The sequence below is a fragment of the Petaurus breviceps genome, unplaced genomic scaffold, assembly GCF_028583685.1.
Source record: "Petaurus breviceps papuanus isolate PSGF00001 unplaced genomic scaffold, PetGlider_PUasm1.0 140, whole genome shotgun sequence".
Taxonomy (NCBI): domain Eukaryota; kingdom Metazoa; phylum Chordata; class Mammalia; order Diprotodontia; family Petauridae; genus Petaurus; species Petaurus breviceps.
In genome coordinates this window covers 34,605,375-34,621,620 of record NW_027185698.1, presented here as the reverse complement: position 1 = coordinate 34,621,620, position 16,246 = coordinate 34,605,375, and the positions used below count along the sequence as shown (strand labels likewise).

At 40.6% G+C, this 16,246-nt stretch overlaps 1 protein-coding gene across 2 annotated transcripts in view; it reads left to right on the top strand.

The window, feature by feature from the left end:
* The window catches only part of EVC2 (EvC ciliary complex subunit 2), a 190,675-nt gene that overhangs the window by 130,308 nt on the left and 44,121 nt on the right, over window positions 1-16,246 (top strand). For both annotated transcript variants that reach the window (XM_069070014.1, XM_069070019.1), the window contains one exon: window positions 623-745. In XM_069070014.1, coding sequence (XP_068926115.1) covers window positions 623-745 — 123 coding nt within the window. The remainder of the gene's footprint in view (window positions 1-622; window positions 746-16,246) is intronic.

The window sequence follows — 16,246 nt, the reverse complement described above, 5'->3', positions numbered from 1 at the left end:
AGAAGAAGAAGAAGAAGAAGAAGAAGAAGAAGAAGAAGAAGAAGAAGGAGGAGGAGGAGGAGGAGGAGGAAGAGGAGAAGGATGAGGAGGAGGTGGTATTAGTGGTAGTAGCAGCAGCACCAGTAGTAATACTAACATCATTATTTTTTATTGAAATAGCCAGTATTTATCTATCACTTTAAGGTTTGCATAGCACTTCACAAATATCATCTCATTTGATTCTACTTAGAAGTAGCTGCTATTACTATCTGTTTCTGATGAAGAAACTGAAGTTGAGAGAAGTTGATGACATGCTTTGTTTCATATAGCTAGTACATAGCTGAAGCAGTCTTTGAATTCAAATCTTGCCAGATTCAAGTCCAATAGTTTATTCATTGTGCCACCTCTTCCCATGACCCATGGAATGGAGATGATCCAGGACTAATAAAGGCTATGCCAATGGAATGGAAATTTGAGCAGTACCTAACTCTGGGTTTGGGACTCTATTGAATGTCTATCATCCAAGGTCCAAGTCCAGATATTTTCACTGGGTGGTATGGGAAATTCCAAAGATATGATATTAGGGAATTTTCTGTCCATGGTTCTTTAATGTTCAATATTATTTCTTAATGATATTTTGTAGCAACAATCAAAAGTCAAAAAGCAACGTGCCAAGAACAAAAGGAAGGTAAACATTTTGAAGAAATGTGTGGAAGACAAAATTCACATCTTTGCAGAACAGGCCAGTGACGACCTCCTCGAGAAGGTAAGTAGATATGTCCTCCAGACATATTCTTCTCATATAAAAGGTGACCAATATTAAAAATCTCAGAAAAATCACAGCAGCTGCTTTCTCTCCTTTGCTCTTTTCATTTTTGACTCAAATTTTACATGGATTTTACATTTCTCTCTATATACATTTTCAAAATGTGAAGTAGGTTATGTTAAAGTGGAAAAAACATTGGACCTGAAACCATGAAACTTAGGTTCTAGTCTCATGTGTACAAGTAATTAGCTTTGTGACTCTGGGAAAGTAATTTCTCCTGCTCCGAGGTTCATTTTCCTCATGGGTAATGATGATTATAATACTAACTACTTATGTTTACAGAATGATAAGGATTTTTCCTATTAGGCAGATGAGGAAACTGAAGCCAAAAGAAGTGAAAAGATTTCCCCAAATTTGTGCCACTAATATATGTCAGTGTCAAGATTTTTAACTCTTATCTCCTGACTTCAAATCCTGTGTTTTATTTCCAACCCCCTGGATAGGACTAAATGATATTTTATGATATTTTGCTGTTGGTATAAAGAGAAAAGAATGTAAAGGTGCATAAAACTTTTACAACAAAGATCTTGCTCCTTAGAGAAGACAAAATGAAACAAACATGATACCTCTTTTTCCTTCTGCCTTACTCCTACTCTTTTTACATATAGTTTTTGCCTTCTCTCTGGCTTTTAATCTCTGCCACAAGTGGGAGCACTGAGTCTCTAATGCACAAAGTACATAAAGGAGCATCTAGATAAGTGGCATGGCAGCTGGACAGTTTGAGTTAGGAAACAGTGCCCTATAAAGACTTTTTCAGTGCCAGCCTTTAATAATTGATCCAGTGAATTGCCTTCAAATGATGCAGTGACATCCAAGACCTTGCTCGGGGTGGCTTCTTTTCTACCTTTCCAGCCTTATATAATTTTTTTCCACCAAAAGGGGCAGCTAGTGAACAGAGCATTGGACTTGGAGTCAGAAATACCTGAGTTCAAATCTGGTGTTAGACATTTACTAAACTGTGTGATATTGGGCAAGTCATTTAACCTTTCTCTCTCAATTTCTTCATTTGTAAAATGGGAAGAATAATAGCTCCAATCTTTTGGGGATTGTTGGGAGGATAAAATGAGATAATATCTGAAAAATACTGAGCACAGTGCCTGGCACCTAATAAGTATGTAATAAATGCTTATTAAAATTTTTAATAGTTTTATTTCATGTTCATATAGTATAGTGTATTTTGTTTAGTCATTTTCTTTTTTTTTTTCTTAAGCAATTGGGGTTAAGTAACTTGCTCAAGGTTACACGGCCAGTTATTTCTGGGTGTGTTGCTAAGTATCTGAGGCCGGATTCGATCCCAGGTCATCCTTACTCTGGGGCCGGTGCTCTTACTCACTACGCCACGTGGCCGCCCCTTAAAATTTTTAAATGAAAAAAAAAAAGAATTAGAACTAAGAAAGAATTATCTCACAGACCATGTAACATGACCTCTAGAGCATAATACAAGATCGAGTTCCCATAGTCTCTGCAATTGCTCAGAAAACCAAATTCCTTTTCCACTCTTAGATTTTGTATCTTCAGGGTTTATCTTGTGGTTGGGGTGGAGTCATTTAGTCATCGAACATTCTCCAGAATATATTTAATCTCCTCTGCCTGAGCCAAGTTGTGACAAACTGTAAAACAAACCCCAAGCATGTGTCTCACATCGTGTGATTGTTCAAGTTCATGTAAATTAAATTGCAAAATGAAGCCCATCCCGTGGCCACACTTGTGGGCATTCCTTGCTGTAATTGGTTTGATGTGGTTGACTGCTTTTTTTCCCCCAAGATCTCTTTGTTATTCTCTGAAGGGGAACGTTTCTAACAACACATGAAGGAATCTTTCTTGTTCTAATCAGGGTGTTGTCTGGCTTTTATTATGAGATTTTATAATCACAGGGCAACTTGAAGACAATTTTGTTAGTGGGTGTCTCCCCACCTCCTTGATCTTTGGACTAAGTTTTAAAAGATGAAGGTCCTATTAGGGACTGAATTGTAGGAATGAAAAGACTGTTAATTCCATGCATACCACAATACTGCTGTTTGGCTTCTGATCATTACCTCCCACTAGTTTTAGGGCTGAACTCTTAGATGATTAAAATAAATGGTGATTTTTTTTTCCTTTATACAGGTAAGAAAACTTGAAAATGGAGAGGCAGGTGATTACCTGGCAAGAATATATTGAATAGCAGACCAATATCTGACTTTGAAATCAAACTTTGAATCCTAGTGCCAGCCTGGAGTCAGGAAGACTCATCTTCCTGAGTTCAAATCTAGCCTCAGATACTTACTAGCTGTGTGACCCTGGGCAAGTCACTTAATCCTATTTGCCTTAGTTTCCTCAATTGTAAAATGAGCTGGAGAAGGAAATGGAAAATCATTCTAGTATCTTTGCAAGAAAATCCCAAATGGGGTCAGGAAGAGTCAGACATGATTGAAAAACCACTGAACTGTTTTGGACCTTAATCCCACTCAAAATATAACATCATAGAATGCTTGAGCCTGGGGGAAAGGAGTGTGTTCAATGGCAAATCCATTTCAGGAAGAGAAAGGATGTCAAGTTGGAAGGGATCTTAAAGATAGTCCAGTTCAGTGGGATCAAATAAATGGCATATTGATTTAGAAAACCATACATTAACATTATCTATGTTATGTTGAATTTTTATTTGTTTTATTACATTTTGATCGAGTTCTACACCTCTGACTAATCCACTCATTTTACAGATGAGAAAAATTGAGATCAAGAGAGGTGACTTGGCCAAGGTCACACGGCCAGGAAAGTGTCAGAGTCAGAGTCTTAAACTAAGTTCTTCTGACTCCAAAGCTGCTATTCTTTCTACTAGCTACTTCTCCTTCTGTGTGTGTGTGTTTTCCCTACATGAAAGGAACTTTAAATTTGCCAGTATTACATTAACAAAATTAATCAGAGACAGAGTACAATTGTTTAAGAAATTGTCTCTTGTTATGGTTACAGAAGTCTGGGAAGAAAGTGGTCACATCAGTTAGAATGGTGGAAGAAACTTTGGTATATAAATGGAATGGGTTGTTAATATGCAAAAATACATGATGATATGAGGAATGCAGAGAAATTAACTAATCATAAACATTTATGAAGTGCCTACTGTGTACCAGACCTAGGGCAGGGGACATTTTTGAAAAAAGATAGTTCCCTGCCCTCAAGGAGATAACATTCTACTGAAAGGATACAACATGTTCAGAAATAAGTAAATATAGGCTACATATAAAACAAAATAGTAATGGGGTGGGGGAGGATGGCAAGGAATACTAAAACAGCAGAAAGTAGGAGCTTTGAAGGAAGTTAAGGAAACCAAGAGGTAGAGGGAAAGCATTTCATACATGACAGATAGCTTTTCCAAAAGTATGAAGGCGAGAGATGGAGTCATATATAGGAAAGAGCAAATGGACAGTTGCCTGGAATACATAGGTGTGAAGTCAAGTGAGCTATTATCAGTCCAGAAAGTTAGCTTAAATCCTACTATGAAATGCTAAAGGATGAACAGAGACATTTTTAATTTATCCTAAAGGTATTTGGGGACTACTAAAGCTTATCAACAAAACAGTGACAGACATGGTCAGACCAATAAGTAGGAATATCACTTTGACAGTTCTGTGGAGGATAGATTAGAAAGGGGATAAATTGGATGCAGAAAGATGAATGAGGAGGTTATTGTAGTAGATTAAGTAGTGGTGAGTGCCTGGAATAGACTAGATGTGGTACTGGTAGACCAAAGAGTATGCATGTGAAAGATATTGAGGAAGTGGAATATACAAATGATGCCAACTCTTTGGAGTAGAGATGAATGAGAAGAAAGAGTTGAGGATACTTTTAGATAGCAAACCTGTGTGATTAGAAGAATAGTGATCTCTAATGGAAATAGGGAGATCAAAAATTGAAGTGGTTTTAGATGAAAGATGATTTCTCTTTTGGACATGTTCATTTTTGAATACCTATGGGACATCTAGGTAGAAATATCTAGAAGTTACTTGCTGATAATCATGAGAGAAATGAAAACTATATGTGTAGATTTAGCAGTCATCTGCAAAGAGATGATAATTAAATTCATGGTTTCTGGTGATATGCACTGATGCAGAGTGAAAAAAATAGGACTAAAGAGAACAATGTACAGAAGAACCATGGCACTATAAATGAGATGATTGCTAAAAAGAACTCTGAGAAATAGAAAAATCGACATTAATCTCAGATAAAAGACAATCATGATGTTAAGAAAGAGCATAATGGTAATGGCTCATATTTATACAGTACTGTAAGGTTTACAAAACACCTTAGAAATGTTATCTAGTTTTATCCTCACAAAAACCCTAGGAGTTGCTATCATAATAATATTACATATTGTATTCTGTTATTATATGTAATAATATTTATGATAAGACAGTCTCATAATAGCTGTTATTATTATTATAGCCATTTTGCAGATGAGGAAGCTGAGGCAGACAGAGGTTAAATGACTGCTTGGAGTCATGCAGCTAGTTAGTATCTGGAACTGGACTTCAACTCAGCACTTGCCAATTCTAGGTTCACCTCCAGAATTCCTCTCTCCTCCCAGCATGACTAGGCGAAGAATGCTGTATATATTGTCCAACAGGGTCATTGTATTGGGTGATTCTATTTATCAAATTTTCTTTGTTAGAAGGAAGTGCTCATTGGCTATAATTCTCTGCAATGTGACTAATGTGAAAATATGTTTAATGTAAGTGTATATGTAGAGCCGGTAGCAAATTGCACACCATCTTGGGGAGGTGAGGGAGGAGGGAAAATTTGGAACTCAAAAGCTTGTGGAACTGACTGTTGTAAACTAAAAAAAATATAATTTTTCTTAGAAGGAAAAGTTCAGGCTTAAGGGGCGGGGTGAGGAATGGCAGATAGAAAGTAGGATAGCATTTCAAGAAATGACATATATATCTATAAACAAAGGGCAACAACCAAAAGAAGAAACATTTTTAAATGAAGAGAAACTAATGTGATCAACTGTGTATGCTTCCTTTACTCTGTGCATAATGTGGAAGTCATGAAAGCAGCCAAGGATAAAGTGGTATGCAATGAAAGCCTTTGTCGGTGACCTTTAATGACAGGCCATCTTTGAAAGAGTATCCTTTCACATTGATAAATGCCAATGGAGTAGAACTTCCTAATTTAATAACTTTCATGTTCTTCTAAAATTGATTGATTGAATCTTTTAGTGTCTGTTCAGTGTTCATTTAGATTTTTCATTTTTAATATGGTTATATAAAATTAAATCTCAAAGCTCTATACTGCATGCCAAAAAATCCAAGTCTTAGTATCCAGCAAAGACATTGGAGGGCCATGAGATTGTGTAATTCAAGCAAAGAAAAAACTTGCTGTCATTTAAACTAAAGTGTATTTGGGAGGACTGATGCTTGGATAGGAGCCAGGGTGGCAGGGGTATGATCAAATTTCATTCGAAGAATATTCATAAAGCACCTACTATGTCCAAGGCACCGAGTTTGCTGGTTGAGATAGAGAACTGAGAAATAGAACGATCCCTGCCGTCAGGGAGTTTATAATCCAAAAGAAGAAAATGCACAAACTAAAATAACTTTGACATAAGGAAGAGAGAGGAATATGAAAGAGAGGTAAAGGCAAAAATGTGATGAGAAGTTTGAGAAGAATGAGTTGGCTTTCACCTCATAGGTTCAGGCTTGAAGGAAGGAACATGCTTCAATAGATGTACATGTCAGGAATCAGTGGAAGTACATTCTTGGCAAAGGAAGCAGTACAGATACCTTGAGCATAGGAAGAACTTAATGTTTGTTTTTAATTGAATAAGCAAAGGCTGGAGGCTGTGAGAGAGAAAGATAAGAATAGGAGGAAAAGAATCATCCAATGTGACTACTACTCAAAGGAGAGTATACAGGAAGATAGGTGGAAGCAGGATGGTGTATGACCTTAAATGCCAGAATCAGGGGGTTATGTTTTATTTGGTAGTATCCAGTGGTGAGCCACTGAAGGCATCCAGACAGATGTACAGAGCATTGCAACAAAGCAGATTACTGGGTCAGTGGTGAGAAAAACTTAGAGAAGCATAGCCTATACTGTGCAGTAATAGAAATAATACTAATTTAGGAGTAGCAGTCAGGAAGACCTATCTTCTAGCTTTAAATGCACTTCTAACTTGCTGTGTCATTTTGGATGGGACACAAACCCCTCTATGCCTCTTTTCCTTCATATGAAAAATGGGTATAATGACATCAGACCTACTTATATCATTGGATGGTGATACTTAAATGAGACATTTTGTGCAAATGCAAAATTATGATATTATTGTTATTTTAGTAATTAGTTTGTTGTTGTGTTTCTTTAATCATTCAAAAGATTCATTGGTGTGGACATTTCTCCCACTGATGCAAATTAGTTTCTTCACGTGCTTTCCTTAGTAGCTAGAAGGTTTCTTGATTTTCTGTGGCAAAATAATTCATGACCTAGTGTCTAACTTTCTGATAATGAACTGAGGCAAGTTATTGAAGAAGCAAATATGCCATGTATCAAAAGACCCATGCTTGAATGATTTCGAGATAATTAGAACCTTGCCAGGCCTTGGGTCCCAATAGAGTTCAGTTTAAAGAGCCCAAGTTCACTTCCATGCCTTGTAGGATAAGAACAGGACCTTAGCAAAAGATACACTGTTATATAACATATCATCCACAAATATTTATTAAGCTACTACTATATATGTGTGGTGTTGGGAGAATGCAAAGACAAAAATGAAATACCTTCTACCCTCAGGGAGCTTACATTCCCAGGAGCAATACCAAATATGCAAATAAGTAAACATGGGATAATTTGAGGTGGTAGAGAAGACAGGAAGGAGGATCAAGGAAGGTTTCAGGAGGAAGTAACTTCTGAGTTGAGCTTTAAAAGAATGGATAGGTTCACAGAGGTGGACTTGAAGAGGGAGTATTTATCCAACATGACACTTGGCTTGTACAAAGGGACAAAGTTGGGGAGAGAATGTCACATTTGGAGGACAGCTAACAGTACAGTTTGGCTAAAATCTAGCTTATGTAACAAAAGAATGAGCTGGGGAAAAGCTGAGAACACACTGTCTGATCTCTAACAACTGTTAAGTCCACGAAGGTGACCCAGTCGTAGAGAACTGGACCTGGAGTCAGAAAGACCTGATATTTGAATCCTGCCTCAGATGCTTAATAGCTGTATGGCCCTAGGCAAAGCACTTAACTAACAGTTATCTGCCTCAGTTTCCTCAACTGTAAAATGGGGATAATAATAGCACCTCCCTCCTAGGCTTATTGTGAGGATCAAATGAGGTAATTGATGGGTGGCAAAGAGCATGATGGGTTATAGAAGAAGTGAACCATGCTGTTGGAATCAGAGTAAGTGGTGCATTTATTAGGATTTGGGGGAATATGTGACTTCCAGTGCCCTAAGCATCCCAGAGACAGAATACAGGGTGCCACCTTGAAGAAGAGCACCAAACACTGGGTGTGGGACTTTCTATGAGGTTATAGTTACTGAAAAGAACATATGGGGGGAGAGGGGTTCAGCAGAAAACCCACCAATCAGTCAGCAAGAGGAACAAAGAACAGGTTTGACGACCAGGCATGGGATTGTGGGTGGGGTTGTATTGCATGTTTGGGGAAGAGTATTGTATGGGGCAGTGACCCTTACCCAAATAAAATTAGTAACTCAGAGGTTTCTCAGGGTAGAAACAGAAAGAATTTTAATACAATCTTGCAAGAACAGGCATCGCCGCTGCTAGGAACAACTAGCAGGGAGAGGCAAGTGACAGAAAACAAAGCTTGTTTATATACCCTAACACAAAAACCTCCTTCTCCCCACCACTGACCTTTACTCCCTTTGGTCAGGAGCTCAGGCTCACAATCTAACGCGAAAATCTACCCCAGAAACAAGGAACAGGGAAGTACCCAAAAGGGATATGCTTAGTTGACAAAACCTCAACTTATGACCAGAAAGTGGGATTTTCCACGGTCTTAAGTTTTGTGGTCTTATAAATCAAGCAGTTTCTAGTAAATGGAAACTTAGGCCTGGGGTTCTGACACTGTTGTCAAGTCCTGAGGAATCTTTACCTTTTTCTCCCACTTAATGTCTCCTCTTATTTTGTCATATTGAAGACTCCTCACACCATGGTGTTATAGATTTCCTCAGTTGCATCCCTTTCTAAACTCACAGACTCCCCGGAGTAATTTTCCTCTTCCCAGTTCACGGTTTCCCAGCCTTCCTTCCCTTAGGATCATCAACCTGACAGACCCTCCTACATTCCCTTCTACCTTGATCATGTTGGAAAGTGAGTCCTTTACTATTTTAGTTATTAGTTGCACCATACAGGGTAGATAGACAGGGAGGAATATTATCCTACTAAGGGCTATCAGTAAGAACCACAATGCAAAGGAGCCATTCTGGTTTTAGAGGGACTGGGACCCATGGCCACTGGGATAGCCTCTGAGGTCCACCACAGACCCAACTTTTAATTAAGTTAAAATGCTGGGCTATAGTTTCCATTAGTTGTTCAAACTTAATTCTCTCTTTTTGGGGTATAGGTGCAAACAGTGCGGGAGTGGTGAGGCAAAGCAGTAAAAGGGTCAGGGAAATCCCCATGGTATCACACTGTGGTTGCAAACAAAGCAGTGATGTAGGGGAGTAGAGACACAAGCAAAAATGCCAAATACCAAAATAATCACAAGCAGTAAAGGAGAAAATATACCCATGCAATCAGGGCTCTCACACGGAGGGAGAGTGGTTCAGGGCTCATGTATCCACCTTGTGAGAAGTTTACACCGAAGATACAGCTTCAGTTCCCCAGAACCAACAGGCTTAATTGTCCATAATGCAGGAGGCTCAACCGGCCCCTTTGCTTGTGTGTGATGAGTCCATCCTCTCTCCTGAGTCTGGGCAGAGGTGTTAGAGGTCAGCAAGATCTGGAAGGGCCCTTCCCAGGAAGGGGTGAGTTTCTTCTCTTTCCAGGCTCAGATTAGGACCCAATCTTCAAGGTGAAACTTGTGGACAAGAAATTCCAAAGGTGGGGTCTAGGCTATTAGTACCTTAGTCTGCAGTGTATGAAGATGTTTTACTAAAGAAGCCACATAATTTCTAAGCAATTTGTCCTTCTGGTCATAAGATGGGTCCCAGCCTTCCCCTTCTTTCCAAAGGTAGGGATGCCCATAAAGAAGTTCATAAGGAGACAAACCTATGTCTCTCCAGGGTTTTGTTCTAATCCTGAGAAGAGCTAAAGGTAAACACTTAATCCAGGGTAGTTGGGTCTCTAGACTTAGCTTAGTGAGTTGCCTCTTAATTTCTTGATTCATTCTTTCCACTTTGCCGGATGAGGGAGGATGCCAGGGAGTATGAAACTCCCAGGAAATATCCAAGGTTTGGGCAAGAGATTGTAGAATCCTTGCAGTAAAGTGAGGCCCCTGATCTGGGTCTATTTGCTTCACCATCCCATACCTTGGAATTATTTGTTCCAGAAACACTTTACTGACAGCAGAGGCAGTTGCCCTGGGTATGGAAAAATCCTCTACCCAGGAAGTCAGATGGTCTGTTATGATCAGCAAGTATTTGGGATTTCCTACTGGGGGCAGTTTGGTAAAGTCCACCTGTATGCTCTGAAAGGGTCTTATATCCAGAGGCCGGCCCCCAGCCAGAGCCTGGCATTGAGCAGACTTATTCGTCCTTCAACATACATGGCACCCACTCACCAGAGGTGTAGAGGCCCCGAGATACATACTGGGTCAAAACTGCATCACACAGGTTCTGGACATCCCAATGGTTGCCCTGATGTAGGTCTTGAAGGATTTGTCTCATCCCTGCTTTTGTCATCATTTGTCAGTACATCCCTGCCATCGGGAAAGAGCCAATGTCTGTCCTTCTTCTGGGCCCCTAGGGCTTGTGCCTTCTATTTTTCTATCTCAATAAAGGAGGGGAAGGGAGACTCAGGGGAAAAGAGGGCATCAGGACCAGCATGTGGTCTAACAACTCAGATTCTGCCACCCCTGATCAACCTGCCTCAAAGGAGTATCCAGATTTGTGCCCGTTGACATGAATAATAGCCATAGTTTCAAGCAACAACAGATTCTCTAAGACCTAGGTTATTAAGGCTCAATTGTCTATAATGCAGGAGGCTCAACTGGCCCCTTTGCTTGTGTGTGATGAGTCCAGCCTCTCTCCTAAGTCCAGAAAGACTTTTCCTTTACTGTTAATCATTCCCCTTTCTTCTCAGATTTTACCAGATACATGTATCACTCCCCAGGCATATTTTGAGTCAGTATAAATATTACCCTTCTTCCCTCCTAGGAACTTCAAAGCTTGATTCAAGGCATACAGTTCACGTGTTTGAGCTGACATCTTCGGCAACCCCCCTGCCTCAATCAGAGAGCCCTGGTCCCCATTTATTATGGCATACCCATTACTTCTTCTTTTTTTTTGTTTTTTAAGCAATCAGGGTTAAGTAACTTGCTCAAGGTTACACGGCCAGTTATTTCTGGGTGTGGTGCTGAGTGTCTGAGCCCGGGATTCGATCTCCAGGTCTTCTCAACACTGGAGCCGGTGCTCTTACTTGCTGTGCTACCTGGCTGCCCCGATACCCATTACTTCTTTTTCCTCCCACTGCTTTGGAGGAGCCATCAATAAACAGATTGACCCCTCCCTGGAATGGGAGATTCCTGCAAATCCTCCTGGAACTTTGTCTGCAGGTCAATAAAGTAATCACAATAGTGTTCCAATTCAGAAGTAGTCTCACTTCCCGAGGTCAAGAAAGATGTAGGATTCAAATTGTCATCTTGGGATAAGACTAGATCATCTTTTCCCTATAATATTGCTTCATATTTTAGGATTTTAGAATCGGTGAGCCATCTTTCTGCTCTCTGGTTCAGTGTGGCTTGCACCTGATGAGGAAAACTTACAATCAAACTACCCCCAAAAGTTAACTTCCTACTGTCCTCAACTAGGAAGGCAGTGACCGCCACTACATGAATACAGTTGGCCAGGCCCTTGCTACTGGTCTAATATTTTAGAAAGGAATGCAAGGGTTCTTCTTTTCCCTCTTCTTATTTGTGCTAGGACCCCTAATGCCACTCCCTTATCTACATTTACAAACAGATGGAAAGGTTTTTCAAGGGACAGAAGGGCCAAGACGGGGAGAGGTTAGTACTTCCTTCAGCTGAGCAAAACCTTCTCTTCCTTCCACATCCCATTGAATGGTGTTGGGCTCAGTGTCTAGCAGATGCTGATATAGGGGGTTAGTAAGGGTTGCATATGAATCAATCCAGTTCCTACAGGTTCCTACCAGGCCCAGGAACTTTTCAAGTGCCTTCTTTGTTCTTGGGTACAGGTTTTGGAGTATCCCCACTACCCACTCAGGATCCAATCTCTTTTGGCCCTTACTTATCAGATGTTCTAAGCATTTTACCTGTCTTTCTGCAAATTGCAATTTGTTTCTGGAGACTCAGAGTTCCTCCTGCTTTAAGTAATTGAACAATTGGGTAGAGGCCTCACAGACTCCTTCCCTCTTTTTCCCAGTTATCAGCAAATCATCAACATATTCCAAGACTTGAGTCCCCCATAGTGTTTTGATTTTTTCCAATATTCCTTCAAGTATTTTCCCAAACAAATTTGGTGACTCTGTATATACCCGGGGGAGGACACACCACTGGTATTGTTGTTTTCTCCCAATTTCACAGTCTTCCTCTTCAAAGACAAATAGGTTCCTGCTACCAGGGTCTAACGGGCAGTCCCAAAATGCATCTTTTAAATCTATAGCACTAAACCATCTGCTCTGCTCCTCTCATGGATCCTGCCCAAAATAGTAAAGGGGTCAGGGACTACTTGGTGAGAGGGTAAGACAGTCATGTTGATTTCTCTCAAATCTTGCACCAACCTATAGTTGCCTTTTCCTTTCTTAACTGGCAGGATGGGGGTATTGAAAGGGGAGATACAAGGTTCCAAAAGTCCCCCTTCCAATGGTCCCTGGATAACTAGCCATAGTCCCCTCCTTCCCTCCAGGGAAACGGGGTATTGTCTTACTCTCACCACAGCATTAGGGTCTCTCAACTTAGTTCTAAGCAGGGTCACATTCACTTTTCCCTGGGTCTTAGAACTGGCCCACACATTGGGACAAATTTTCCTATCTTCATCTTCTTTTAGAGTAAACATTTTGATTGAAATGATCTGAGTTCCTCTAGTCACTAACTGGATTGCCAATTTAGTAATCAAGTTCTGGCCTAGTAGATTTACCCCTGCTTCGGGGACCAGTAGTAGTCAGTTTAGAGCAGTGGTCCCTTTATATTCAAATTTCAAGAGGAACAAGAAAATTTTCCCCTTTCACCCTAGAAATCATTGGAGTATCTTTAGATAATTCATCTTCCATTGGGAGTTGGGTGACTGAGGACCTTGCGGCCCTGGTGTCAACTAAGAATACCATTTCGTCTCCTTGGTGCCTAACTCTTAAAGTTATCAAGGGCCCTGGCTGGACCATTTCTGTGGACCCCAGGGACCCCTAATCTTCCAACTCTACCAGGGAGAAAACTTTCTGTTCAGTCTGGAGCTGCGGGCAGTTTCCCATGATGTGTCCTTCTTTCTTAAAATTCCAGCTTGTTAATGGCTTCCTATCTCCCTTATCTCTCTGCCACTGGCTCTGCCTTCTCCTTTCCTTGGGATCTTTCCAATTCTGTAACTTCTTCCATTCCAGAATTCTCTGATCCTCCCTTTGCTCCATAAATCCGGCGATGGTCTGAACTGTCTGCACTAACAACTTAGATTTCAGTTTTTGCTTATAATCTTCCCTTCTCACATACACTTTAGTTGCTTCCTCTAGCAAATTCCCTAAAGTCTTATTATTCCATCTGTCTAACTTCTGAATTTTCTTGTTTATATCTGACCAGGCATTGGTAACAAAATTTACTTTCAACATTGCTTCTTGTTGTGGGATCACTCATCTCTAATCCTGAACATTTTTCTGTATTCTCCTTCAGTCTTTCCAGAAATTCTGGTGGGGATTTATCCTTTTTCTGCATTACCTCAAAGGCTTTCTTTAAATTTTGTGGCTTAGGTGCTGCATTTCTAACACCAGTTAATACCAAATCCATCAAATCCTGCATATGAACTCTATGGGCTTCATTGTTGTGGTCCCACCCGGGATCTAAAGTTGGATATTTTTGAACTGCAGGAACCACCCCAGTGGCTGGAGGATGCCTCCTCTCCCATTCCACCATCGGTGCCCTCCTTATCATCCCTTGTTCTTTTTAGATAATAATACAGTTAAAATTGACTTCAACTCATTCCATGTATAAACATTGGGCCCTAAGAACTGATCTAATTGCTCTGACAGTCCCCCTGAATCTTCCATGAGGATTTTCATTTCCTTTTTAAAGTTTCTCACCTCAGTAGTGCTCAGAGGTGCATTCACAAATCCTAGTCCACCCTGAGCCAGAGGGACTTCCCACAAGGGGAACATCTCCAGTGGCAACTCAGGCTGGAGGGGAAAATTTTCCTGATCTTTTAAGAACTGTTTAAGCTCTATTCTGAGGGGACCAGGGGGTGGTTCCTCATGCTTCAGGTTTATCAGGTCCCCGGTTGTCTTCAGAGAGGCTGGAGGGGCAGAGGCAGAGGCCACAGTGGCCCCAGCTGCTGGAGCCAGGAAGGGAGAACATAAGGGGGGGAAAGGAGAGGAGTGGGTCCCAAGGATTCTTGAGTTCCTCCTTCTCTTGTTTCCTCTTATGTTTCTTCTTTACTGCCATCTGCTGTACTCCAGGCAGCCAGAGGATTGCATAGGAGCTCTCTTCTACATTAAATGGCTCCTTAGAATTCACATACAAATTCAAACTTTTACATACCCAATGTTCAGAGGATCTGTACTTTGGCCAGACTACTTTTCTTACTAGAGATACCCCACCCCAGACAAAACAACAGTATCTAATCATTTTCTTCTTATCCTTCCCTCTATATTTTGGTAATTCATTCCAATTTTGAAGCCTATTTCCCAAAAGACTTATCTCCATTTTTCACTCCAGCGTGCCGGGTTTAGACTGTTCCTTTCCCATAGTTAGCAATTTAGCTGAGGAGTCTCACTCCTCCCAACCCAAATCAACCAGAAGGGGTTGCCCCCTCCTCTCAGTCACCCAGGGGCTCACTTGAATTTGCCTCTACAAGCCAAACTCCAGGGTCTAAGACCCAAGGACTTATACTCCCTCCAAGTAAGGCTCCAGGGTCCAAATTACAATTTTAATGGAGAAGTCGTCACCTTCTCCTCCCAGGTCAGTGACTGTGAATTATTGACCCAAACAATCACAAGATTTTGCTTACCTCTGGGATGTATATGTATAGCTAACGTGACTGTTTCTCCTTTCTTTAGCCGGCCAGCTTTTAATTTCTCAGGCACAATCAGAGTCTATTTTCAACCCTACCTAGTTGTTTGTTTCTCCAAGTTCCTCTCTTTGGGAGTTTTACCAACCTAGAGTGAAATCCCCCCACCAAGGTCCAAGGACCACCAGAGAAATCTCTGCAGGGTGCCTTCCCAGAGACCAGAGTGAGAAGGGGTCTCTCAGAAGTGGGTGGATCCCAGACGAGCACCCAAAGCTGTGTGAGACTGTGACACCCAATAAAACTAGTAATTCAGAGGTTTCTCAGGGTAGAAACAGAAAGAATTTTATTACAATCTCATGAGAATGGGTGTCATCACTGCTAAGAACAGCTAGCAGGAAGAGGCAAGTGACAGAAAGTAAAGTTTGGTTACATACCACAACGCAAACAACTGCCCTCCCCACCACTGACCTTTACTCCCTTTGATCAGGAGCTCAGTCTCACAATCTAACGTGAAAATCTACCCCAGATACAAGGAACAGGGAAGTACCCAAAAGGGATATGCTTAGTTGACAAAACCTCAACTTATGACCAGAAAGTGGGATTTTCCATGGTCTTAAGTTTTGTGTTCTTATAAGTCAGGTGGTTTCTAGTAAATGGAAACTGAGGCCTGGGTTTCTGACACCATTGTCAAGTCCTGAGGAGTCTTTTCCTTTTTCTCCCACTCAGTATGTTGAAAGATGCCTTAGGATAAACCTTGCATGCCTTGTACACATGTTGCTTGAGGACACTCAGGGGTCCAAAAATGCATAGCCTGACAATATGATATAAATTTTACTTAGACACGATAGTTTGGCCCCAACAATAATATTTGTAAAGTGCTGCACAAATCTTACAATTCTACATAAACTATTTTTGTGGTTGAAGGACCAAGATTTACATGTTTTAATATTTTAAAATAGTAATTGAAAAGAGAGTTGGACGTTTGCTACTAAGAAAAGGTGATGTGCTTGTTCATTTCAAGCTTGTAAAGATTTTTAATTTTTGTGAAGCTGCCATGCCCTTAGTGAACCTGCTCTGAAACTAAGGTTGACAATACAAGGGAACATGCATTGACTGAGTATTTACTATGGA